Source organism: Sclerotinia sclerotiorum, genomic scaffold (genome assembly GCF_000146945.2).
Source record: "Sclerotinia sclerotiorum 1980 UF-70 scaffold_21 genomic scaffold, whole genome shotgun sequence".
In the NCBI taxonomy this organism is placed as follows: domain Eukaryota; kingdom Fungi; phylum Ascomycota; class Leotiomycetes; order Helotiales; family Sclerotiniaceae; genus Sclerotinia; species Sclerotinia sclerotiorum.
In genome coordinates, this window is record NW_001820815.1 from 668,308 (window position 1) to 693,584 (window position 25,277).

Sequence of the window (25,277 nt, forward strand, 5' to 3'; positions counted from 1 at the left end):
ATCGTCAAATATCGCATTCGCGTCGATTTGGTGCACTAGGCTGCCCAGTTTGCTGTTAGTATTTGATAGAGTAGGTGGGATGTTTGATCAGTGATCGTTTCAACGTTGTCACTATATCGGAGGGTACATCTGCAATGAAATCTTATATCGGAGAACTTTTTCCAGCTGGTTATCCTTGCTTTTTGCTGTTTTGGTAGGGCTTCGTCTTAGGTTAGGGTTTGGATTTGGATTTGGATTTGAGTGATGGTGGGTGAGATATGCGATGTGTGATTATTGGTTTGGGCGTTACGGATGTTTTTCATAGTCTGTGATTCATTTCTATCTGAGGGGGAATATCTCAAGGGGTTATTCTGGCCTGGTTTTAGATGTCCTTATTCTTTTTGGTAGAGTGTATACTAAGACTCGGAGAGATGAAGGTTGTCGTCCGGTGATGATGGTGGATCAATTCATATGAGGTGAGGTTAAAGGGGAGTTAACTGGCCTGTAGCGAATTCGTTCTTGGATACATTTTCTCTGCTAGTCTTTTACAGCCGGAGTCTAGGGACGGCAGTGGCACAGCAGTAGACTGACACCCTTCATAAGCTTAAGAGATATTTCCATTTAATAATTAATGCTTCTCCGACTACCTACATCTATTCAATAACAGCCAAACTACCATTTCTTTACCATTTGCATGGAGCTGGTGAGGGATATCTAATATGGATGCCATGATTAATGATTATTCCAATGGTAGTCTGAAGCTCCCAAACTGGGAGTCTGAATGAAATTTTCGATCAAGAGCACTTTCCCTATGTGATTATCTTGTGCTGTTTTGAGATGCAACCTGCTTGTATCAGAGCACAAGCAATGCATATATGCTCCAGTTGCGCCAGTTGCGCCAGTATGATTGTGGTACATGGTTTTTAAGGCATACATTTCGACACTTGTCTGATTCTATAGGACTTAGAGTCCAAGGAATGACATGCAGACCTGTCGTAATTAAGAAATCGAGAACGGAGCAATCCCTGGAGCTTTCCTATTTCTCAAATCATCTCCATTTGAACCTCGTGATGGCGATTATGTAGGTAATGAGGCAGTGAAACACATCTACAGTCCATTACATCTCAAAAGTTTATATGGACCTAAAAGTCACTTTCTAGCATTTGTGGTATTCTTCCACCCTGACATCGAATTCCATCAGTGTGCGGGACTTTCACTTGATATTTCGCGCACAAGCAGACAGTACTTGGGGCTATCCAATTGCATAGTAGAACATGTGTGCATATGCCAACTCCTGGCCACTTCAATTGAAAACTCGCAGTCGGTGAGGATTAATGATGTGGTTGTTGTAAAATCTTACATCGTAAAAGTCACATGGAATTTCCGATGCAGGACTTGCGCTTGGAGCGTCTTTTGATTACCGTAGCCCCAATATATGCATACCCTTCTCACCATGGCTGGCTCACTGCCAAAAGAATTCATTTCCATCCGACAATTCCACTTTTTGAGGAGCCCTTTTCCTAATACGGATCTTGAATTGCGTGCGAATCAGCCATCAAGGTAAATAGGTCAGATAAGACCTGTTATTGCTGTAAGCAACTGTAACAAGATAAACAAACCCGGATCATAAGTACTGAATACACGATACAAAGACTACGTACATCCTTAGTCAAAAAGGTAAGACTTACAAGATACTCAACATGGAGTTTAGCTATGGGGTATCCTCCTTGCTGCGTCTTGTCCTCATAGCATGTGTTACCTTCGTGATTTGGCAGGTTTTCTCCAAGTCATCACGACACCCATATCCACCAAGTCCTCCAGGAGAACCAATTCTGGGACACATACGATTAGTGCCCACGGACGACCCTCATCTTTACTATCAAAAATTGTCACAAGAATACAGTATGTACGAATGGACCTTTCAAAATCCCTTCGATATGCTCAGATGCGCCCTTAGATTCAGATATATTATTCTTCAAACAGTTCCTTACTCCAGTTTTGGTCTTGAATACTGTTAAAGCTGCAGATGAGCTTCTATCCAGGAGTGGAGCTAACTATTGCGATCGACCTCGGTTTGTTTTATTTGAGGCGTAAGTTAGATAGATGTTGCGTCCTGGCCTTGCATAGCTGATGTAAACAGTATGGGATGGGGTCGCACATTGACATTTCTTCCGTGGGGACCGCATTTCAAAGCACATAGAACTCACTTACAAACAGCGTTTACGAAGAATAGTGTGGTTAAATACCGTAGTATACAAGAGCAAGAAGCACGGCAGGCTCTCTACACAATTACTCAACGACCTAAAGACTGGGAAGTTGCTTTGAGCAGGTAAGTACCTCGGTGAGACTCTTCTTACCCTTTTAGACAACCATGCTTACCTTGGTGTAGGTTTGCCACTGCTATCGTGTTGAGAGTAGCATTTGGTATTACTTTAGAAAACGATGACGATGAATACATCAAGATTGCAGCGGATGCGATGACTGCCACAGGAAATGGGGGGTCTCCAGGAGCAACTGTTATCGATTATTTTCCCTTCCTAAGCAATGTTCCCTACTGGCTTGTCCCCTCACAAGCCATAAAGCATGCAAAAAAATGGGGTCCCGCGATCCAGCGTCTTCACGACGCGCCATATGCTGCCGCACTGAAGGATTTTGTACGTCATTATGCGCCCCCTCACATCGTCGTTTAGTCCTGATCTATCACAGAAAGACGGCGTAGCTCAAAAGTCTTCATACATATATCCTCTGCTTGAAAAGTTTTTAGAAAATGATTCGCGGGGTCTACCAAACGATTTCTCCTTGAGAGATATCAATGGCTCGGCTGCCGCAATATTTATTGCAGGGTCAGACACTACCTTCGCAACAACGATGGTGGGTATACTGAATTTATTACTCCACCCTATCATATTTCACAAAGCACGAAATATGCTTGATGAGACTATTGGGACAGATCGGCTTCCTACATTAAAAGATAGAGACAACCCAAAACTCTTATATCTAGAGTATATCATTCAAGAAATCATTAGATGGAGGCCTCTATCTCCTCTTGGTGTTCCCCACAAATCACTTAAAGATGATGTCTACAACGAGATGTTTATTCCTCGAGGTACAAATGTCTATTTCAATACATGGGCGATGGGTCGCGACGAAGCGATTTACAAAGATCCTGATCTATTTAATCCAGATCGATACATTCCAGTCGAAGAAGGTGGCTCTGGTGAGCCATATCTCAAAGGACCTTTCGGTTTCGGTCGCCGAATATGCGTCGGCCGCCATTTAGCATTGGCAAGTGTCTGGATTGTTTTGGCTACTTTAATCTCTACAGTCAATATGTCGAAGGCTACTGATTCAGAAGGAAAAGAAATTGAACCAGTTGTTCGATTCACAACGGGTTTATCAAGGTTTGAATGACATTTTAAGTGGCCTATGTACTTTAGAGGCTGACCATGGATTTTTACAGTCACCCTCTTCACTTTGATTGCGAATTCAAATCTCGTTCACCGATGGCGGAATCTTTACTAGAGTCGTCATTATCAAAGGCGAATGCAAATACGGCTTGAATGGGCTACCAATCGCTTTCATGCTGAGTGGATGAGATGGGTTTTTCTTCACTATACTTGATCGAGAGTGGCTTATTACTTCTAACCTCTTAATTTACCTCCATCTCATGCTCAACATATCTTGCAATGCTTCCTTCATGCTCTGGCCACCTCTTCTGTTTTGTTCTGATGCCATACTTTCTTTGGATATATCAAATAGCTCAGTGAAGTCGGTAAGCCGGATGCGCCTGATACAGCTTCCGGGACACACTCATTAAACTGAGGGTATTCGTCGTGAATATTTCCTGCTTCGACTTCAACCATAAAGGGTTCGGGAATATACAAAACTCAGCTATATTGTTCTGCAGGGCTTTCAGATGAATGGTATGCCAATCGTGAACGTGCCTTTCGATAGTCGGTTTACAACTCCTCGTTTAATTTCAGCGGAGGTACATACATGATCCAAGAAACATAAAGCCCGCAGCTAACTTATGGAGTATTCGTTTGAATGACTGTCCCATTTACCTAATTCATTACAGTTAGGTACAAAGTCCTGTCAAGTATATCTTCGGTGAAAATGGTGCCACGAGGATCACTAAGTCAAATTCGACTTTTCCGTCTTTATAAACTTTCATACCACTTTTTCAGGTTTCATTTTCTAAATAAGAGTATGTATCATTGACGGACTGTGCGGCTTCATTGTGTGAAATGAAATTCCAGTACTCGCTTCGTAGCAGGCGTCTTCCCTAGCGACCCGTCCATCCACCTGGACTCCTGCATCCCGCCCTGTGATATCCAGAAGCGAAAACGAACTTATTATAATTGATTTCGCTCTGTTGGGCTTTCTTACTGTTGCGAAGGCATTAGTGTTAATGGACAACTACTACTTCATCACTTTCTTAAAGCAATCGGAGTGTGTAAGGGGTGTAGAGTCACAGATGATATGTCATGGGTATTTTGACCGGAAAACTGCCCATCACCCTCGATGAGTAGTAAGCACCGCGGATGTGCAAATATTTTTCCGATATAGATGGGACTGGAATCCTCGGTATCATTGGTCTAGCTCCGGGTGTGGCTTACATGACAGAATTGCTGTTGGTTTATTATCTTTCCTGATACCTGAAGGATGAAATGGTTCATGGAAAACTGTTATCCTATGCAGGATAAACAGTTGTTTGGTTTAGTTCAGGTAATAGTCAGTCGGAAAAGCATATCTTTCCGGCTGCCCATCAAAAGGATCTTCTTTGTGCAATAGTCTCACAGCTCAAATCGCTACTAGGCTTTCATTAATATCTATCACAATGCTCTAATGATGGGAAAGCACAGATATCAAATCATGATATGAAATGATGCCATCCGGTCACAGGTAAGTGAACAAGATGTGAAACCTACACTCAAGTTCTTGTGATATTGAGCGTAGGAATACCACGTGATCATTCATGTGAAAGGCCTCACTTCCGAGGTGAGGTCCATACCTTCCTATTTTGGATTCCGGCTAATATTCAGAGGATAGTTCGGTATTATGACAAAATCACACCTGGAAAGGTCCTATCCTCTTACTTCTTTCGTACCACTCTCGTTTTTCTCTCGGCGCGCCAAGTAATGTCGCTTAGTGTCGTTTCTCTTAATTGAAGCTTTCAAGGACGAATAACATTGTCTCCACGATCAATCACCGGTGACACGACATTAATCTCATCTTCTATCAGATTGTGTCCAACTGCCATACTCTGGGCCTCAATTCTGGGGTTTACACCTTGCCTCTGCTATGCTTATCTCAATATGTTTTCTGCCAAGCCAGATTTCGCCAAGATGATTAGGAAAAGATGGTGTGCGGGAAAAAATATTGTAGAACCATAGCAAGGGGCCGGTACAGTTGATCTTTTTGTGGCAGGAGATAAGCCTTTCAACTAGACTGTCGAATATATCGGCATTGAAGACTTCACCAACAATAATTCAAAGTCATCGCCAAGATAATTTCATCATCACGAGATTCTTTCGAGAATTGAAATCCGGCAAGCTTCAATAGCTGATTTTTCTCAAAAAGGGAGGTTGATATTGATAATAGTGAGATGAAGCCATCTCCAAAGTTATTGTACAATCATATGCTCACTTCGATTGGCGCTTGTGCGTCTCTTGATATCTGAAAGTGTCATCAAGTTTCTGATTGCTGCTACGAGCGCTTGGCTACACGCTTGGCAATCCTACATAAACCCCAGGCTCTGTGCCAATCGCAACTCGCATTTATAAATATCGATAAGGAAAACCTCACAACTTCCCAATTCGATATATAAATCCCAGGAGAGCATGACATACACAACTATGATAGGCGTTTAGCCTGAGATTCATATAGATTTTATGTCGTTTGTGTCGGCTCGTGGTAGGTTGTAGTTGACGGAATTCCCGATGGTGTTATACTAGTGCCGGCTTGCTTCATTGTTCAAGCACCCCATACATATATGGGTTGCTGAATAGCATCTCGACAAACTCTACACCCCCTGACAAGTGCGGGTGGCTAAGTCGGGCCTTAGGGAGTTATTTCTTGTCAAATGCTTGACAGCTTCCACAAATGTGATAGAACAACGCCTGATATTGAGGATAAAACTCATTTGTAGAAGGTGGCCATGAGCTATGGAGTTTATGTTGAAGATATTCACCTGCAATTATGTCTTGGCCTCTAGTTTACTGTAATCTTATCTTCCCCTGAGCTCGGAAGGTTCGCCGATGATAACCATTATATTTCACAGTAGAAGAGCCTCAACGATTGTTATTTAAATACTGCCTTTGTTTCCTTCAAACAGTCTCTCTCCAGGGAAACATCTTCTTCATTAACTTCACTTCAAGAAATTGTTTGACCACAAATTCACCATGGCCTCCTATCTCACAATTCTTACCGCTTTGGCGGCTGTCTTTGCTCCTGTCTTCGCCGCACCAGCAGCAATACCTCACCCAAAGATCAAGACTCCAACCGCTGCCAAAGAAATTGTCGCTGATAGCTATATCGTTGTTTACAACACTGATATCACGACAGAGGTAACCGCTAGCCATGTTGACTTTGTCAACTCCATTGTTGCAAAGCGTGACAATGCTGTATCAGTTGGCGCAACTTACAAAATCAAAGACTTCGCTGGATACCATATTTCAGCGGATGAGGCCACCATTGTTGAGATCGCCAACAAGCCAGAAGTATGTATAATCGATCAGCACTATTTGATCATATCTGACAACTGATCTAGGTTGCATACATTGAGAAAGACCAAAAGGTCTACGCCTCAACATTGACAACCCAGTCTGGAGCAACTTGGGGTCTTGGTCGCATTTCTCACCGTGCAAAATCCACCACAAGCTATATCTATGACAGTACGGCCGGAAGTGGTACAACGGTCTATGTTGTTGATACTGGTGTCTACGCTGCACACTCTCAATTTGGTGGTCGTGCCAGTATGGGAGCTAACTTCGTTTCTGGGTCCGCTGTATGTATATATCAACTCAAATCTAGAGCTTAACATGCTAACAAGATGACAGAACACTGATGAGAACGGCCACGGAACTCATTGCTCAGGTACCATTGCTGGTAGTACCTACGGTGTTGCCAAGGCAGCAAAGATTGTCGGTGTCAAGGTTCTAGATGCCTCCGGATCTGGAACAACTGCTGGTGTTATCTCTGGTATTCAATGGGTTGCTACTAACCACGTTTCCAAATCTGTTCTTAGCATGTCTCTTGGTGGTGGCTTTTCAACCAGTTTGAACAGTGCAGTTACAAGCACAGTTGCCTCCGGTGTAACCGTAGTTGTAGCTGCCGGAAACGATAACGTAAGGCCAATCCTTCATACATATTTACTTTCCACACAGGAAAATAAAAGTATACTAACAATTCATCTAGGCAAACGCGGCTAACACTTCACCTGCTTCTACTCCCAATGCCATCACAGTCGGTGCCATCGACACAAATGATGCCCGTGCCTCCTTCTCCAACTACGGTTCCGTCCTCGATGTCTTTGCTCCAGGTGTCAACGTCCTCAGCTCATGGATCGGCTCTACCAGCGCTACCAACACCATCAGTGGAACTTCCATGGCTACACCCCACGTTGCAGGTCTCGCTGCTTACTTGATTGCCCTTGAGGGTTTGAGCACACCTGCTGCTGTAGAGGCTAGAATTAAGGCTTTGGCAACTAGTGGTTCCATCACTAATGCCGGAAGTGGAAGCCCAAATCTCATCGCCTATAATGGTGATGGTGCATAAATGCATATATTAGAGAGGTGGGAGGGAAAGGGGGTTATCAGGGGTTGATGTTATTGGTTCGGGTAACATTGACTTGGCAATTTTGTCTCTTTCTCTTTGGGTGAAGGAAAATCCTTTTTGTAGAATCGATGTAGACTTTTGTTCTTGAAATGGAGGAATGGCTTGTGAGGGAGGATATGTATCCCAGTTAGGAAGCTTAAGTTGATTCAATTAAAACTTTGTTGCTGGTATTGTTTTTTGTATGCCATGTGATATCATGTAGACCTTCTCTGTCCACCTCCAATTTATACTAAAAAGAAATGGAATAAACTTGAGAATTGTCAATATACATGTAAATTTCCCAAGCGCAAATCCCAAGTTAAATAATCCACAACCAAGTTAGATCGATAAAAACCATAAGTAATTATTCATCTATATCTATATCCAACATATGAAATGATAACTATATACTACATACTACATAGAAATGAATTAGACTACTCCCTCACAAGGAGCCTCGAATTCGAATCTTTATCTATTATTGATTCGTAGAAAGTGATACAAAATCGATGTGTATATCTCGTCTGCTTACGGTCTATTATTGAAATCATGCGGGCAATCAATCCCTGTAGTATTTTATGTGATATGTTTGAATATTCAAATTCTTTATGGAAAAAGATACAGAATTACAGAAGTAGAGAGCTACGATTGGGAAGTTGGTGATGGGATTGATAGGATATTAGTATCAGTGTTTTTTGGGGGTTGGGGGGGCAGGGGTTTCTTTTACTTTTTTTTTGAAATTAATAGGGAAAAATAAAATGAAGAGAAAGATATAAATAAATATAATAAAATACATTTATACAAGATTATAAACTTTAAAACGGAAGAGGATATTGATAAAGCCCCGGATTGTAAAAGATAGGATAATATTGTATGTACAATAGGGTAAAATTGCATTTGAGAATATAGTTCTTGTCGTTTTGTTTCTTTAACAGTGAGATTTTATTTGAGGGATTAAATAGGGTGATTTTTGTTTATATGAGTTTATATATTAGGGGAAGGGGGTTGGGGGGTTGTTCGTGGTGTGGTTTTTATATATAAGATTCTTTAATAAGTTTGAATCACTTAATAATATTAGCCGAATTAATAATTAACTACAACAAACATACTCTAATCTAATCTCATCACATCTAATTGTAACGATACTGTACTGAAGGCAGCGACTGCCTAAGGTTTCGTTTGGTTGGTAGTTATGGGTTAAGGCTTTATCACTGGTATTGTCACACTCAAGAATACTGGGTAAAGTATCTTGTATTAGAAAATACTAAGCTAAGGAGAAAAGAAGAAGGAAAACAAGAGTAGAGATTGATTGTGTTTATCGTCATAGGCCGTAGGCCGCGCGTGCCTTGGCACGTGACAACCTTAGCCATCTATTCCAGTTTTGGACAAATGACGCTCAGAGGAGAAGCCTCTGAATGGTTTACTAACTAGCTAGGGGGAGTATTTATATACAATTTAAAGGGGGCTAGGGCAGGGTTTACATGATTGCCTTCGCAGGGGGGGTTCGGGCCGGTAGGCCTTTTGGGGTTGTAATTGTGGTCATCCTCGTCCACTAGATCACTACCTCTTGATCTCTCTCCCTGTCTCCTCGTACTTGTTTTGGTTGTTCGTATGCATACTGAACAAGAGTAGAGATTGATTGATTGATTGATTGTGTTTATCGTCATAGGCCGTAGGCCCACGCGCCTTGGCGCGTGATAACCTTAGCCATCTATTCCAGTTTTGGACAAATGACGCTCAGAGGAGAAGCCTCTGAATGGTTTACTAACTAGCTAGGGGGAGTATTTATATACAATTTAAAGGGGGCTAGGGCAGGGTTTACATGATTGCCTTCGCAGGGGGGGTTCGGGCCGGTAGGCCTTTTGGGGTTGTAATTGTGGTCATCCTCGTCCACTAGATCACTGGCTCTTGATCTCTCTCCCTTCCCCTCATACTATTAAAACATTGTACTCGAAAACCCTTCATCCCTGATCCCCTTCCCGATACCATCAATCCAATTACTCCTTATATACCAGAACGTACTGTAATCGCCCACCGTCAGGATTGCCTCGTCCTCATTCTGATCATCCTGCCAATAGAAAGCTTATGAAGGAGCACCAATCCTCATATAGCGTAACTATAGCATGCACAGGTAGTGGCTTGTACGGGTGTCCCGATTCCGTAAGTAGCATACCTCCGCTGAATGAGAGCAGAGTAAGTTTCGTCATCAGCTCAGGTCCTTCAACAGTACTCCTCCGGTGTTCCCGTATGGAAGGTATATAAATTGTTGTCGTTTCAGTCGTGTCGATCATGGGAGGTATACAGTATATAACATATACGCGTCAAAGATGTCGAGTTGTACTATATGTTCCAGAGGAGTCTCACTTTTAAGAAGTGAGATGATTTCGTGGCGTATTGTCGTAGATGATGGTGTTGTCCTCTGTTTCGTAATAAAGGTAGTGTTGTAGAGAGCGCATTTCGATAATGCAACTGTCAAAAAACCGCAAACGGGTAAAAACGTCGTGATCGGGCGCCTCTTCCTCTTCCAATTACCACGACTCCATCAAATAACTCAAACTTAGCTCTGCAGACTCTCATAAGAGAGCTGGAGGTTCGTAGGATGCACCGCGTACAGGTGTTGAGTCTTCGCATCCCGAACAAGAGTAGAGAGTTTTCCTGTGATTAAATACAAACGGGGCATGCCACGTGACCCGGAGGTGTGAGGCGTCACAGGTATTCACTTGGAAGTGAATTCGTTGCTAGATCAAGTAGAATTTAGGTAGAATAATTGATAACTAAGTTGAGCACGAAGCTCCTATACTATAAAAATAATGAATGTTTATATACTGGTCCTTTCCAGGAGCCTGGAGGAGCCTACGCTCCTGGGGGCTCTATCACGTGATCCCTACTTGTCCCACGTGATGGTGAATCGTGACAATTATCTTACAAGATTCAAATTAAATTAATTTCATTTATAAGTAATTATAAAACATATTAAAATTTTATTATAAATTATAAATATAAAGCTTTTCTTCAAAGAATTCTTTGACACATCAAATAAAAAAAACAATACAATGTTACGATGGTAACAGCTGACTGTTACGAGGGTTGCCGTCTGTGACCAAAAGGGTGTTTATAGACCAGCAATTGTATTTAACTTAGAATCTACAGGTGAAGAGCACCTGTAGATGGGGATAGCTACTCTATATATACACAAATGAATGGCCTAGCCGCAATGGCTAGGCAAAAAGAAGTCATATTTATTCCTCCAATGATCTTACTTTACCGATAACCATTGATACCTAGTACTTGTCCGGATCTGATCCTCAGGTCACCTAAATCGTATACTAATCTCGAGTAATCGTATCATGTGTGGACATGGTTAATGTACCTGAGGTTTCTTATATAATAAGGGTGGGAGGAAAGCAGGGATTTCCGTCACACCGTCTAGATCATGTGGAAGTGCTCTAGGCTCTCGAGGTGGTTTATAACTAGGCGTCAAGCAGGGACTTAAGTAATGACAATGATGCAATTCAAATGAATGGTTCCTGCGTAGCACGTGCACAGGGCACTAGTCCTATTAGGACTAGATTGAGAAGCTCTCTGTAGGAGAGCTTCGCACTTCCGTAGAACTTAGATGAAGTGTGATTAATACACTAGACCAATATTACCTCAGTTCTGCCCTATCAGCTTCCCACTATTCCCTGTGTAAGGTCATTCCTTTTAACAAATTCTAAGAAATTTTATAATTTATTTTTAATTATTTTTGTTCAAAAATTACAAATATTTGAAATTATAAAATTTCAAAATTTTGATTATATAATATTCTTTCTATATAAAATAAACAAAAATTTTATAAATTTTATAAATTTTTTTTTTTTCAATTTTATATAATTCTTTAATAAAAATTAGTAAAAATAAATAAATTGATTTTTTATAAATTTTAATTGATTATTTTTGAGTTTTTTTGAATAAATTTTTTTTTATATATAGAATTAACAAGGATTTAAAAAAAAAAATTCAAGATTTTAGATGAAAAGTATTATATTATACAATAAGTAGAGTTCAGACTCTTAGGTTTGAAGAGGGTTGTCTTATTATTGGTACTACGAATCATGATTATACAGTAGTCCCACAATCACCGTACTTGCCATATTAGGCCTAACAACGGGTTTATTTCTCTTGTAATTTAGGAAATCTGGGAGTATGTGTATATAGAGTATAGAGATTCGAGGTTTTAAAATTATATATTTTTACTGTGAGGATACCATATCATATCCATATCATATCATAAAAAGCTCCGTGTAATTATTTGGAAATCTACATCTCGCTCTGGAAATAATTCAGCTCTGAAAGTATTATAATTGTCCTCGTAGATATAAGGAGTGTTCGGTTATCTCATCATCGAAGCTATAATTCCTAACCACATAGATCTACCATCGTAGTCTTACTTGTCACTTTGTCATATTGAGTCAAACAGGTTAACAGTGTAGAAGAAACTCTTTAATTCAGAGAATATAGTGGTAGATAGTGTGTTTGTAGTCATGAAGTTTAGCCAAGAGATCTTGAATACTGACTTGTGCGTGGTTGGGGTGATCTGTGTTGGGGGTTCTGAAGTGGGCTAGAGAGGAAGGGCGGTTGAGGGGGAGATATCGAGGAGTGTGGTTTGAGGGCCAAGTTATGGATGGGTGGTGGTTGTACTTTGAGTTTGGGCGCTGGGGTTAGGTGTGTTATAGAGTGTTTTAGGGAGGGGATAGATGGTTTATGAGTCGGAGTAATTTCTTGGAATTGCGGGATTTTGAATGGGGATGGGGATTATTTGGATAGGTGGTGGTGATGGGAGAGAATGGGGAGGGAATAGTAAGGGAATGGAGATAGAATGGGAAGTAAATGGGAAGGGAGGAAATTTACACCCAAAACATCATCGCTCCTTTCAGAGGAAGTTTTCTCTGACAAATTGAAGAAATAATATGAATAAGAAACCGATTGCACTTGGTAGTTGAACAATTTCAGAAATCTTAAAATATCTCAAAACAAGATATCGTGTACATCTGCTGGGGAAAGTTCATAGATAGCGCTAGGGATCGATCCAGATCGCAGATCATGGTGTACACAGTGTCATGTTGGTTCACCAAGAATAATCAGCACCTCTCCACCCTATAACCAAAAACCTGGTGATGATAGGAAAACTGACTCGTGCTAAGAAGATGTTGATATCTGGTTTGGAGTAATGGTACGCCGTATTGTTCGTATTGATCGTTGTTAGACTTATTATGGCAAGTAAATAGTGTGTTTATACAGTCATTAATCTTTGCTCTATTAATAAGACAATCCTTTTCATACCTCCAGTATAGAAACATTCATCGTACTGGGAAGTAGTTGATTGATGACTAGTTGATCAATGAAGTTTTGATTGCAAAACACAAGTTCTGCGTAACTATTACTTCATGCAAACAACACAATCGACTTTTCTCTTGTACCATTGTGACATATCCTGATTGCTGTCAAGAGATGCCAAGATTGCAGTTTAGCGACCGTTGATTTTAGGGGGGAGCTTACCCCAATTGTGGAGTAAAAACAGTCAAAGCAACCAATAAGAGCCACTCATGTACAAAAACAAAATGCTTGGTCAACATCAAGGAGAACTCTAAACTCCTGACATAGGGAAAGCCGTGAGCTGACAGTGTCGAATTAGTAGTACGGTCGATCAATACGGTAGAATACATGACGAAGAGATGAAGTATAGTTTCCAGTTTCCCGCTGTTTCTTGAATTTTTGTTTTTATTTACTCTTCTCCAATATACACTGCATATCTACTCATCATTTTTAAAACTGGATGTAATACACCATAAAAAACCCCAACGTCTGCACAATCTCCGCCATTTATACACACATCTTGATCCAGCTCAGAATATCAAATTTACTCGTTTTCCCGTCGTTAGAGCTCTGCTTGTAAGAACTGCAAGCCGAGCCGTAAAGTTTTGAGATATATCGACGTCTTTTTGGATATTCGATCTATCTGTCTGGATATTTAATCGAGGTGGAACATTGGCCATTTTCGAAGTATTACTTGCTGTTTTTCAATCCTATCATATCTAACTGGAAATATCGAATCGACTCGAAAATTGCACTTCTACGAAGTTTGGAGGTGTTTTTAAATATCTAATCAGCGTGACACATTAGCTGAATTGGGGATTCTACGGACTTATTCTATTGAGATATCATATCGCACATATTCAGGGTTCTACATGTCCCCAAATATCGAACTGGCAAAATGGTCGGATTTCGAAAATCATCATCAAGCGGAAGCGCCAAAGCTCTCGACACCCCGAAGATGAAGGATGATACCTTGTCTTCTCAACCACCTTTTTTGTTCAATGCGGTAGACACTGATTATCCCATTTCCAGGGAAAGAAATGAAATGGCGCAACAGGAGGGACATGATTTGTTCCCTCGGTTTTCGCAAAGCGAGGCCGATAGATGGAGAGTTCAAGACGTTACCGTTCGGAATTATCTTTCAAAAACTCCTGTTGATGAATTTAGGGAGTTTAATGAACATCACATCGACACTAATGGCGAGGTCTATGATCACAGAAAGTATGCCGAGGGAAAATTCATCGAAAAAGAAAATGAAAATGGGGAGAAGCAAAATAAAAAAGAAAGGGCCCGTCTGACAGTTCTTAACAATTCTCAAAGCTTGGTCGACAACATGAAAGCCAGTGATAGCTACGGGGCCTACCAATGCAAAGATTCTATGATAAGCCAGAGAGCGTTGAAATGGTTCAAGGAGAGATATCATATCAATGAAAAGGAGAAGGATAAAGTTAAGGGGGAAAAAAGTGAAGTCTTTCCAAACTTTTTTCACGGTTCCGAGGATCCTTACAAGGATCTTGATGAATACAATATCGAAACGGACGAGGAGAATGATAAAAACGATAAATCTTGGTACAAGCTGTCAGGCCCTAGCCTCCTAAGAAGGGGGAGAACTAAAGAGGCCGATGAGCCTCAGGTGTTTCCTTTCTTTGATCTAACTGCTTCGGGAAATGTTCCCACCGAGAAAGTAAGCGACGTTAGAGGAAACCCAAACTCCCCCCTTGCGACTGATATGAAGGGAGGTAGGGCAAATGGGTTCAGGGAGGAAAGGAGAGGGTTTAGATATATGGGAGGATTCATCCCTGGAGGTAAAGGTCTTAATATTGGTATGCGGAACGGAAAATGTGTGGCCGGCAAGGATTTACGGATGTGGAAAAGCACCCCCCGCAAGCCAGTAGCCAACACTGGTTCCGATCGACCTTTTCAAACTGAAGTTTCGTATTCGTTGGAGAGGGATGGAGAGATCATAGAATCTGAACGAGTGACTGATAATATCTCTGTCATACACAAGATGTTCAAGGCGCCTCCTGAAGAACCCAAATCCAGGATGTTGGAACCTATACGTCGAAAGACTGGTACATTACCGTCCATGTCTAAAAGAATTTGGAGTCAAAGTATGAATAACGCTGAGCTCAAGAAAGCCGGAAAAGCCAAGGGATCCGAAAGAGTCATGGGACTCGCAAAACTCATGGGACTCGACAAAGCTAAGATCCTCGAAAAAGCCAAAGAAATCGAGAGAGTCGAGAAACCGCCAATGGAACTGACGGACAATGAGTTGACTTCATGGCACAGACAAGAAACATTGCAATTTTTGGTCGGAGATAGCCTGGGAGAGGATGTTGAGGCGATTCTGCGAAACAGTCCCAAAGGGGGAACGAAAGACCTCGAGAACCAAGTCTATCGAATGACAAGCGATGTTCCCCATCTGCGCACCTGCTTTATTGCTAAAGCGAATTCGGTCAGGTCTGTTAGACCAATCATAGAAAATGACTCGGAAAAAGCAAGACGTGTCAATATGGCCCAGGAAAGGGCAACTGAGCTTCAAAGAACAGGGCATTGCCCTTCTCCAATCCAAGAAGAGGACGAACAAGGCTCCTTTCAGCCTTGTCGACATCCGGAGCAGTTTTTCGAACCTAGTTCTTCCAACAACCCCACTGACCAAACTAGCCACTCATACAACCATCCTAGTCCAATGTCAGAAGCTGCACTCGAAGATTCTTCTCCTTTCGAAGTTCCAGGGCCCTTTTCCAAACCGAGGCCCTCCCCTCTTAGAAATAAATCTATTGACGAAATGATCAACTCAGAAGAACGTGGTCTTCCAGTGCTAGAACACACTACCAAAGAATCCCCTCCAACACGTCGTCATCTAAAACGTTTTGGCACACCCATTTCCCCCACTGGAAAAGGGACGGACTCACAAAGCAACCTTGTTCCCAAAGAACAGGCCAACCCCGAGACCTCCACGTCAACGCAAACCAAAAAACTCCATCGATTGGTCAAAAGCGATTCCCTGCGCCAAAAGTTTATGAAAGGTTTTGAGAAATGAGGATGCTTGGATTGGTCAAAAAGTGGACAGACTCAGGGGAGTGAAGTTTTCCGACACGGTGAAAATTTATCAAAGGAAGAGGGGCGAAGTTGCGGCGATAAGTGAAGAGAGGTTGCTAGATAGGGAGGAACGGGCGAGAGAGAGAGCGAGAGAGAGGGAGGAAGAAGAAGAAGACGAGGAAGAAGAGGAGGAAGAAGAAGAAGAGGATTGGACAAAGGGTGGAGTATACACCGAGTCACCCCGGGTACCACCCTATTATAACCCTATAAAATATGGTAAATACTGTTGGTATAATAAGGCATAACAACGGTACTTAAAACAGGTGGATAAAATTGTATTGTAATTGATATTGTGTTATTACTAGAATGGAAGGTAAAGGTTATGTAAGAGTTCTGGACTCTACTCAGCGTACAGTATAACGCTTTTCACCTAAAACCTTAATTTAAACTTAGATAAGTATAATTAAATAAGTATCTAATATATATATATATATATATCTAAAAGTAAATATATTCTTTTAAATTTTATAAAATAATCATCTTACTCTACCTTTATAAGGTAAAGTAAATATTCTATAGAGGGTCAAATATCACGAGTAGGGTATGGGTGCCCAAGCCTGAAAAAGAAGAAGAAGCAGTAAATGATGAAGACAGTGAGGACACAAAAGATTCCGATGAAGTATCATAAGTAGGCTTGCTCTCGTAAATCTGATTTCATTAATCTATGGTTCCAGATATTGAAAGAGGTATATATAGACTAAAATTACTACCACTATCAGAATAGACAAGATATGAGCTCCTTCATATATAGATACATTAATTAGGTACTCGAGTATAGTCCACGAAAAGCGAGAAGCATTTATATCAACTACCTAGATACTTTTTGTATATCGTGAACTTAATTTAGCGAACCAAGGACACAAAATCTCCACTCTACTTAGAGTGCATGAAAAAATCGATGAGATTTTAATAGCTGGTATACTCATGGAGTACAATACTAGAGGACCGTTATCCAATCGAGCTTGAAATTTCTGTTACCACTCACTGCTAAGTCAAAATAAATAAATTATTACCAAGCCTAGTTTCGCCAGCAAGCTGATTCGTAGTCCTATATTTCTGTTCGGAGAAATTGTATTGATGTCATTTCAATAGACCAAGTCATTCTATAATAAAGCCATCCATACCGCCGTGCCTAAAAGAAGGAGATCCGTTCCATCATTCATCCAACGCTAACAATACGCCCATGTCCTCGCTCAAATTCCCAACCAACCTTCCGCATCATCCATTCACCTCCTCCCTCGTTCCACTTCCCTTACGACATATCTCCCGCACTACCTTTTCTTTCCCACTGTTCCTCATGCTGAACTGCATTGCTCTTCCCTTTCATCATCATCGAAGCTAGTATCGAACCTATTACCAACGCATCGAATGGAATAACACACACACTCATTATTCCCGCAGCTCTACTTTCTGAACATAATGTCCCCCAGTGTGGAGCTGCTGATGTACTAATGTTTGACCATTGGCAACTCCACGATTGAACGGACCAGCTCGTTGAGGAAGTTAGCGTATTAAAGGGTATTGCCGCACCGACAACTGCAGCGATGAGGGCGATGGCTAGCGGAATGAGAGTGGGGAGAGATAAAGGGTTCCGCTTCAACTGTTAAATAGACGATTAGCTTTTGAACCAGAACACGGAAGACTTCGGTAAGAACATACAGCAGGAACAAATTGCCCCACAAGTGCCACACAATTCATGATGAAAACAATAACTCCACAAACAACCCCGGTAATCGTAGGTTTTATATCAAGCATCCTAGGCCAGACCGGCAGCTGGAAGTCGGCCCCGAGATGAGTGGAATGGAAGACATGGAGTGCATCCGCTGAAGTAGCCATGATAGCGAGACCGAGAACTGCGCCGATGGCTAAGAAGGCTGTGTTGGCATGCTGAGCAATAGTTGAACGAGGGGGCGAGCGGGAGGATTCTGGTGCGAATTCTTGAAAAGAGGAGGTGATGACAGTGAGCGATTGTTTTGGTTCTGGGGATGGGGATAAAGTTGGGCCTGCCATTTTTGCGGATTTGAAGGATTGTAGAGTGGAGAAAAAGGATGCGTTAATGTGAGATAGAGACAAGGAGTAAATATAAGACGAGATGAGAAATACTAGGTAAGAATACCCCACGATAAGCACAAAAAGCTGACAATGAGAACAAGAACAAACTCAAAAATGACGATCTTACAAAATGAGAGTTGGGGACTTCTAAAAGTACATATACTCTCCAAACTTTTCCATCAAATATTGATATCACCTACCATTCAATAGTTGAATATATCCCCAACCAACAGAAACGACGAGGAAGACGCTCGAGAATACAAACGCAGTAATTCAGATAAGATAGGGCGTGCCGCTTGTACATCTCCTGTATACACATCTTCCAATAAAACGGGGAGATCACCGGATCCATTTCCCAATCATATATCAAAATCTAGACTTCCTGTGAGATTCGGGAATGATTGGTACAGAATACTTCTCGGTACATGATCTCCAAGGTTATTTTGGGGTGCGCACAGGCACGGGCGCTTGCATGCAGGGGTGGGCGGCTGTGGAACTCTGGATAGACCAATGTGAGAGTTGAAGGTAAGTATTTGGGGATTAATGGGTGATGAATTGGGGAGTTGAATGCAAGCATCTATTGCTTCTTGTTTTGTGTGGGTGAGATTGGGTTTCGGTTCAAAAGATGTTGATGTTGTGGAAGATCAGTCGAGGAAGAATTTTGCTATATGACCGTTGTTGAAGTCGCGTTTCTGTACTTCGCAGGGCTTTGTGCATCGCAAATGGTGAGGTGGCCAGGGAGCCTTAGTGGAAAAGCCATTGCTGTCCGGATGTTTAACGAGTAGATTGGTACAGAGCACCGACTGTCAACTGACATGAGATATCAAGCATCATATTCAACCAACCATGGCGATTTTCTCCATATCACGTGTAGTAGGTACTGTACTGACCTCGCTCTAACTTCATATACCATCACCAGGTATTCTTAAAACACGTATACTAACTGGCCGCATATGAAGTTCCCACGCAGTGGACACCTACGTTGCCAAGGGAGAAATGTACAGAGTCACGCGATATGACTTTCTCGGGTCGAAGACATGAGAGCTTCATAGACAATGAGCCCTATGAGGATAAATATATCGAGGCTTGACTGATTCTTAGCAAAATGCAAGATAATTATACTAATGTTCTCGATATTCAGTGCTTCGGATTTCGTCTTGCTCTAGGTTTGCAACTCTCTCCGTTCTGGATAGCATGAGAGGTGCATCTGTGATACATATTCCCTGACGGATACAATCAATGCCTATCGTTCGTTGTAAATAAGCTTATGTCCTTGGTTTTAGAATAATGAGGATAATATAGAAAATCAGAAAGGGAAAAATGACGAAAGTTGTGACTTGTCAAGATTAATAGAAGATCATAATTGTCTATTTTTGCATTCATGAAGATGAAACATTCCAAGTCATTTTCTCCAAACAACCAATCATAATTTCAGCATTTACTTGCAACGCTGCAAACCTTATATTAATTGATGCCTGATACGAATCTGCGGGTCCGAGAAGTCCGAGTACGAAAACAGACGGTGCAAAGATGGGTCCGCAGTCCGCTCGATCTAATCAAAAGCTGTGCATTGAAGCTCCGCTTGGCTTCCTCCAAATTGCCATGCAAATATCTCGTTCGCCATTGGCTGTGTCGGTGCGAGTACGAAGTTGTACGAATGCCGAGTGGCAGGGCAGTCCGAATGCGAGATGCGAGGTCACATACGGATAGCTGCCGTTGGCGACATCACCACATTGATGTCTTTTGACCCATAATAAGGCGGTGATCAACTATAGGGGTGCGAAGAAGCATTGTTTTATCTGCATGCTAGATTTTTTCCTTGGATGGTACGGTATTATGATGGATTCCTCCGATATGACGCGCAGTGGACATACGGAGAATTTGAATGCGGATACTAGAAGATAGTTAGAGGAGCTGTTGGTCATAAATACCTAGACCTGCTGCTAGAAATTAAAACATCCACAGCTCATTCTCTTTCGGTATTTCAATTCCATATATTCCATATCTCAATCACTGTAATAAATCAATATGAAGCTTAACTTCCTTTCCACTACTCTAGCCCTTGGCTTGGTCTCGGCCAGAGCTCACTATCAACAACAAATCATTGCCAACGATACCGAGGGTGAATGGATAGCACCTTCAGCAACCGACTGTATGTTGAGAATCTTCACCACTTTGCATTTTCAACAAGGTACTAACGGATTACAGACCGCGGCCCATGTCCCATGCTAAACACATTAGCAAACCATGGATTTCTTCCCCGCGATGGTAGAAATCTCACAGAACACAATGTGGTCAAGGGACTAAACCATGGACTCAACTTCAACAAATCCCTCGGATCCATCATGTTCCAGCACGCTGTCCCCGCTAGTCCCGCCTACCCCAATACTACTTTTTTCACCCTGTAAGAACTTCTCTCATACGTTTCTTAGTTATAGTATTCCATTCGCACCAATTACTAATCCCACCCAAGCGATGATCTCAACCGCCACAACGTTTTAGAGCACGATGCAAGCATAAGTCGCTCAGACGCCTACTTCGGCAACAATCACATCTTCAACCAAACCATCTTCGACACAACTAAAATGTACTGGCCCTCAGAAACACTCACAGCACAACATCTAATCGACGGCAAAATTTTCCGCCAAATCGTCTCCCGCACCACAAATCCAAACTATACCTTCACATCCACAACTCAAGCCTTTAGTCTCGGAGAAATGGCTGCGCCGATCGTTGCTTTTGGTGATAAAAATGCTTTAACTGCCAATAGGACATTAGTAGAGAGTTGGATCGGTATGTCCATAATATTCTGAATGCTTAATTTTCATGATGTGAGCTAATGGGATCTTGTAGAAAATGAACGATTGCCAACGGAGCTTGGGTGGAGGAAACCAGAGGAGGAGGTTTCCCTGGGTGATATATTGTATGTGACGGGGGCTCTTGCAAATCTTACTTCGCTCTTGAGTGATGTGGTTATTACGCCGAGAGGTGAAAGTGCAGGTGCCCATGCTAAGCGTATGGGACATTGGGGTGTATCGATGTAAATTAACTTAACTTACCACTAAGTACTGATGCAGATATGATGATGTCATTTTGGGATAAATATTGGACTAAATTGACGGGAAGGGCGTTGGGGGGAATGATTTCTGGTTTCTCATGTTTATGTATATATATGTCTTATTTTTATGAGATTCAATATTCTCGCGGTTCACTTGAGCCACAATAAACCAGCATTACTTCTAATTAATATTGGATTAATGCAAAGTGATATATCGATGATACATTGAGCACAGAAACGTCTACAGTAACAAACATTCAAGGAGAAGAACAAAGTACGTATAAGACCACATATGCAGAAGAAAATCATTGGTCAAGTTTTCACATTTGACTATTGGGTTTGTATCTAATGGCCCATTTACCGGAAAGAGATCCTCCACAAACTTATTTCCATGCTGAACCACTAAACCACTACATATCTGGCCCATTATGCTGGAAAGAACCCCACATCCTATCATCGTGGTACCCATTAGACGCAACGGTACAGTCAAGCCAAACATACCCGGACCCATTCACATATTGGAGTGTGAAGTAAATGACAACAAACGCGTCGAAAATTCGCACTATCTGAAGCTATCAAAGTAGAGAGTGACTCAGAATAACCCAAGCCAATTCGTCTCGTGTCCTGCAGGGAAGAACTCCATTTCCACCACATGACGATTACCAAACCTGGAGGATAATCGCTGGTGCGCTAATAGAGACACCTGTTAGAAATCTCGACCATGTTGAAGATATGGTGAGAGACACGAGGAATTAAGAGTCTTTAATCTTTTCAGATCCTCTAGTGAACGGTTGCTGGTGAAGCAGTAAAGAAATAAGAGACAACCGATAATTGTCCCAGGAAGGAAGCTGGCATCATGTCGCGAGAGGTGATAATGTGCTTCTGTTGAGAAAATTTGAAGTGTTGATGCTGACTGTTGTCCCATCACGGAAACCGGAAACCTGTGGTAGTTTATGTCATACCCAGACCAAGAAGTCGGAGAAAGCTACAAAGTAGTGGTCTAGGCCTTGAAGAGAGACCTAGATCAATTCGTCCCGCAGTTGTGCATGCGGGATAGACGTCTTTTACTTCATCATTTTCGGGACAAGCTATGCTTTTAGAAAACTTTTGCGAGTCATTGAGAAGACTGGTAAAAGTCGGAGCTTCGTCGAGAAAGAGGATGAATCTTCGGATGCACAACTGCGATTGTGCGCCGTAAAAGGCTGTAAAGTGGATTTTACTGTCCTACTCGGGGAACGAGAATAACGCCGTCGACATCGGTGGCAGATTTGTGTCGTACCCGGACTAAACACTTATTGCTTTGCACGTTTTGTCGTATCCGGACATCAGGATAAGCCTTGTTGTTAGGCCGATGCTGACACCAACCAGAGTTTGGAATGTTTAGGGCGCTGCGGGAGTAGGGGCTTGGATATTGGAAGTTGAAAAATATCCTGGACGATATGGAGTTTTAGTTTAACGTCATGTCTAGACGAGGGAAGGCCTATTGATGTACTGTTGGTAGTTCGAGTCATACCCAGACGTTAAGAGAAAGTAAAATACTGCATCATTCGGACACAGTGCTAATTTGAAAGCTACCAAGGTAGTGGCATGGATATTAAGTGCTGAAAGAATATCCGTGTCAACGCGTCTCACCATCTAGGTACAGGCGAGGAGTAAACGTTTTATATGGTCATGCTCAGGACCGTTTCCAAAATAATGGAAGAGGCCCCGCCTCTCCCGCAAAGCCTGATGGTAGTTCAAGCCATACCGAGACTCTGATGAAGAAAGCTACCGGAGTAGCAATGTTGATGTATTTTCTTGTGGATGATAAACTACAGCTAGGCCGAGCTCCTTACTGGTGAGCTTACGGAAAGTTTTGTTAAGGTGCATTCGATGTGCCAACGTTTGAGCGGGAACTTGAACACCTTGGCACCAGGATTGCCTTAATTGTCGAGTTGGAAATGAAAATCAAGCAACTCTACTCGCGAAGGTTTTTCACAGGCATTGTTAATACAATACCAGCAGCAAATGGTTGCCAATGAAACTTGTCGAAATATGTCCTGCAGGTACCGTGTTGCGTGATCATAGCATGCGAAACTTGTCGTTGGAGCTTAACGTCCTACCAGACGGGTGTATACAGAGATGGGTAACTATCGTGGCAGAAATGTTGACAATTCGTTAAGATTTGCCTTCTCAGAAAGAAATTCCTTTGACTTTAAAGAGTTTGTAGCATCGAAGATATGAGTCTGAAGAACCTGTGGGCGTGACAGTTCACGTCTAAATGACGCAGGAAACAGGTGATCGAGGTTCGCTGTGTTGATAACCAAAGAACTGAATATGCTCTTTTTGGATTTGAGATGAAAAAGACTTATTTGTTAATGTGCTGGATCGTAGGCTGGGGTGAGTTCGTGAAGGTAACAGCTAGAAATGCTCGAGTCTGCCAAACCTACTCAGCACTTAGCCGTTTCGATGGTAGTGTCATGTCATTCCAGACGGAGAACCATGATATGCTCATGACTAGAAGATATTTAGACACAAGTCGCGCCGAGTGTGTTAGGGTAACGATGTGAGGAAGCAGGGGTGAAATTAAGCAGTCGATTTTAAAGTGTCTGCAAAAGTAAGAAAGCACGAGTGCATGAATATCCCGTGGGGAGATTGCGAGGCTAGTTGTCGAACTTTCGCTAGTGTGTGATATTCCAGCTGATGTCCGATTCCATACAGAACCTGAGCAAGAAGCTGATGTAAAGATATGGAGGAAGCTGATCTAGTGTAGCATCCGCTCAGGTACAGAATGGCATAGACAAGTATGATTGATTCGAACTAATGTAAGCTCGTTGAACCGATCTAATACTTGGTCAGTGAATAAATTGGATAAACGAGCAGCAAGCACTTACACTGATATAGACCATCGCTCTTACGATAATACTTGATGGTGACGTGGAAACATGAAGGCGAATAGGCCGAAATTAAGATTGAAAGATAAGGATGTAAGGGAAGTCGTGGCTGTCACTTCGAGATGCGTGAAAGCAGGTCCTCGGAGTGGAGTCCAAGTTGTAAGGTCTTGATCGCGACTGAAAGAATAAGATAGGCTTAAAGGTCGCAGGTGGATACACCATACTGCGATAGAAGACGCATCTGCTGACGCTTATTGGCCTCGTAGCCACAACATAGCTGTTGAAAGAAAACGTGGTTCATCCCCTCATGCAATTTGATGGTCCCAAGTGAGAAGGCCACAAAACTGCCGCAAAGTCAGCTTCAAAATTTAGGATATTAAAAGGAAGATCAAAGCGTTATTTCCAAGTTTGATAATTTTAAAGAGAGGATGGGACAGGACTTGATGAAATATGGAAAGGAACTGGGATAGAAGGTAAATATACCGTGTATCGTATCACGTATCGTGAATACTACGGAGTAGTTCCATCGTTGCCGTCACAAGACAAATGTTGGTGGAGAATGACTTCCATGTTGATGTTTTGTATAAGAACAGGAAATTAGAAGAAAACGAAAGCTTATATTAGTAAATTTCTGAAACAGCAGATTGCAATTTCCGCACGTGTAGTGAATTTTGGTGGTCGTGCTATTAGGTTATGTTTTTCGAAAGTTGAAAGACCTGGAACCGTATGGCCTGCCATTCACTTAGTAGAGCATGAATTTCCAAGCTGTAGACTGATATCTTCCTATTGCTGAAGCTTCCATTCTGGTAATAACTCTAGTTGACATTTGAGCTTTGTTGATTTCTTATTTTTCTGAGTTTTGGGTTTGAAAAGAGATGATCGAGAGGCGCGGCTTTGAACTTTCGGACCAAGAAGAAGACGTGTTAAAGTATACGTGGATGAGAAAGCCAACGCAGTTGATGCTGGTGTAAATACCTCCAAATGTGTCTGTTAAAAAGGATTGTGTGAAGTATATGAGGATGTTTATAGAACGAGAAAGT

The 25,277-nt window shown here is 41.9% G+C and overlaps 8 protein-coding genes across 8 annotated transcripts; 5 read left to right on the forward strand and 3 right to left on the reverse strand.

The window, feature by feature from the left end:
- Positions 1 to 1,679: 1,679 nt before the first annotated feature.
- On the forward strand, positions 1,680 to 3,390 carry SS1G_12603 (hypothetical protein; the record flags this gene model as incomplete). Its single annotated transcript, XM_001586566.1, has 4 exons — positions 1,680 to 1,881; positions 2,197 to 2,308; positions 2,369 to 2,633; positions 2,686 to 3,390. 4 exons carry the CDS (start codon positions 1,680 to 1,682, stop codon positions 3,388 to 3,390), a joined length of 1,284 nt encoding a protein of 427 aa, XP_001586616.1.
- Positions 3,391 to 3,674: 284 nt separating this feature from the next.
- Positions 3,675 to 3,842, reverse strand: SS1G_12604 (predicted protein; the record flags this gene model as incomplete). The annotated part of the gene is made up of 1 exon (XM_001586567.1): positions 3,675 to 3,842. One exon carries the CDS (start codon positions 3,840 to 3,842, stop codon positions 3,675 to 3,677), a length of 168 nt encoding a protein of 55 aa, XP_001586617.1.
- Positions 3,843 to 6,383: 2,541 nt separating this feature from the next.
- On the forward strand, positions 6,384 to 7,758 carry SS1G_12605 (hypothetical protein; the record flags this gene model as incomplete). Its single annotated transcript, XM_001586568.1, has 4 exons — positions 6,384 to 6,701; positions 6,752 to 6,988; positions 7,041 to 7,328; positions 7,399 to 7,758. The coding sequence occupies 4 exons, from the start codon at positions 6,384 to 6,386 to the stop codon at positions 7,756 to 7,758; spliced, it is 1,203 nt and encodes a 400-aa protein (XP_001586618.1).
- A 2,102-nt stretch (positions 7,759 to 9,860) lies between these two features.
- On the reverse strand, positions 9,861 to 10,088 carry SS1G_12606 (predicted protein; the record flags this gene model as incomplete). The annotated part of the gene is made up of 1 exon (XM_001586569.1): positions 9,861 to 10,088. The coding sequence occupies one exon, from the start codon at positions 10,086 to 10,088 to the stop codon at positions 9,861 to 9,863; it is 228 nt and encodes a 75-aa protein (XP_001586619.1).
- A 3,962-nt stretch (positions 10,089 to 14,050) lies between these two features.
- On the forward strand, positions 14,051 to 16,195 carry SS1G_12607 (predicted protein; the record flags this gene model as incomplete). Its single annotated transcript, XM_001586570.1, has 1 exon — positions 14,051 to 16,195. One exon carries the CDS (start codon positions 14,051 to 14,053, stop codon positions 16,193 to 16,195), a length of 2,145 nt encoding a protein of 714 aa, XP_001586620.1.
- Positions 16,196 to 17,506: 1,311 nt separating this feature from the next.
- On the reverse strand, positions 17,507 to 18,264 carry SS1G_12608 (hypothetical protein; the record flags this gene model as incomplete). The annotated part of the gene is made up of 2 exons (XM_001586571.1): positions 17,507 to 17,854; positions 17,914 to 18,264. The coding sequence occupies 2 exons, from the start codon at positions 18,262 to 18,264 to the stop codon at positions 17,507 to 17,509; spliced, it is 699 nt and encodes a 232-aa protein (XP_001586621.1).
- A 2,070-nt stretch (positions 18,265 to 20,334) lies between these two features.
- Positions 20,335 to 21,350, forward strand: SS1G_12609 (hypothetical protein; the record flags this gene model as incomplete). Its single annotated transcript, XM_001586572.1, has 4 exons — positions 20,335 to 20,458; positions 20,515 to 20,710; positions 20,780 to 21,099; positions 21,160 to 21,350. The coding sequence occupies 4 exons, from the start codon at positions 20,335 to 20,337 to the stop codon at positions 21,348 to 21,350; spliced, it is 831 nt and encodes a 276-aa protein (XP_001586622.1).
- An 870-nt stretch (positions 21,351 to 22,220) lies between these two features.
- Positions 22,221 to 23,913, forward strand: SS1G_12610 (predicted protein; the record flags this gene model as incomplete). Its single annotated transcript, XM_001586573.1, has 5 exons — positions 22,221 to 22,240; positions 22,405 to 22,551; positions 23,004 to 23,201; positions 23,369 to 23,489; positions 23,641 to 23,913. 5 exons carry the CDS (start codon positions 22,221 to 22,223, stop codon positions 23,911 to 23,913), a joined length of 759 nt encoding a protein of 252 aa, XP_001586623.1.
- Between the last annotated feature and the right edge of the window lie 1,364 nt (positions 23,914 to 25,277).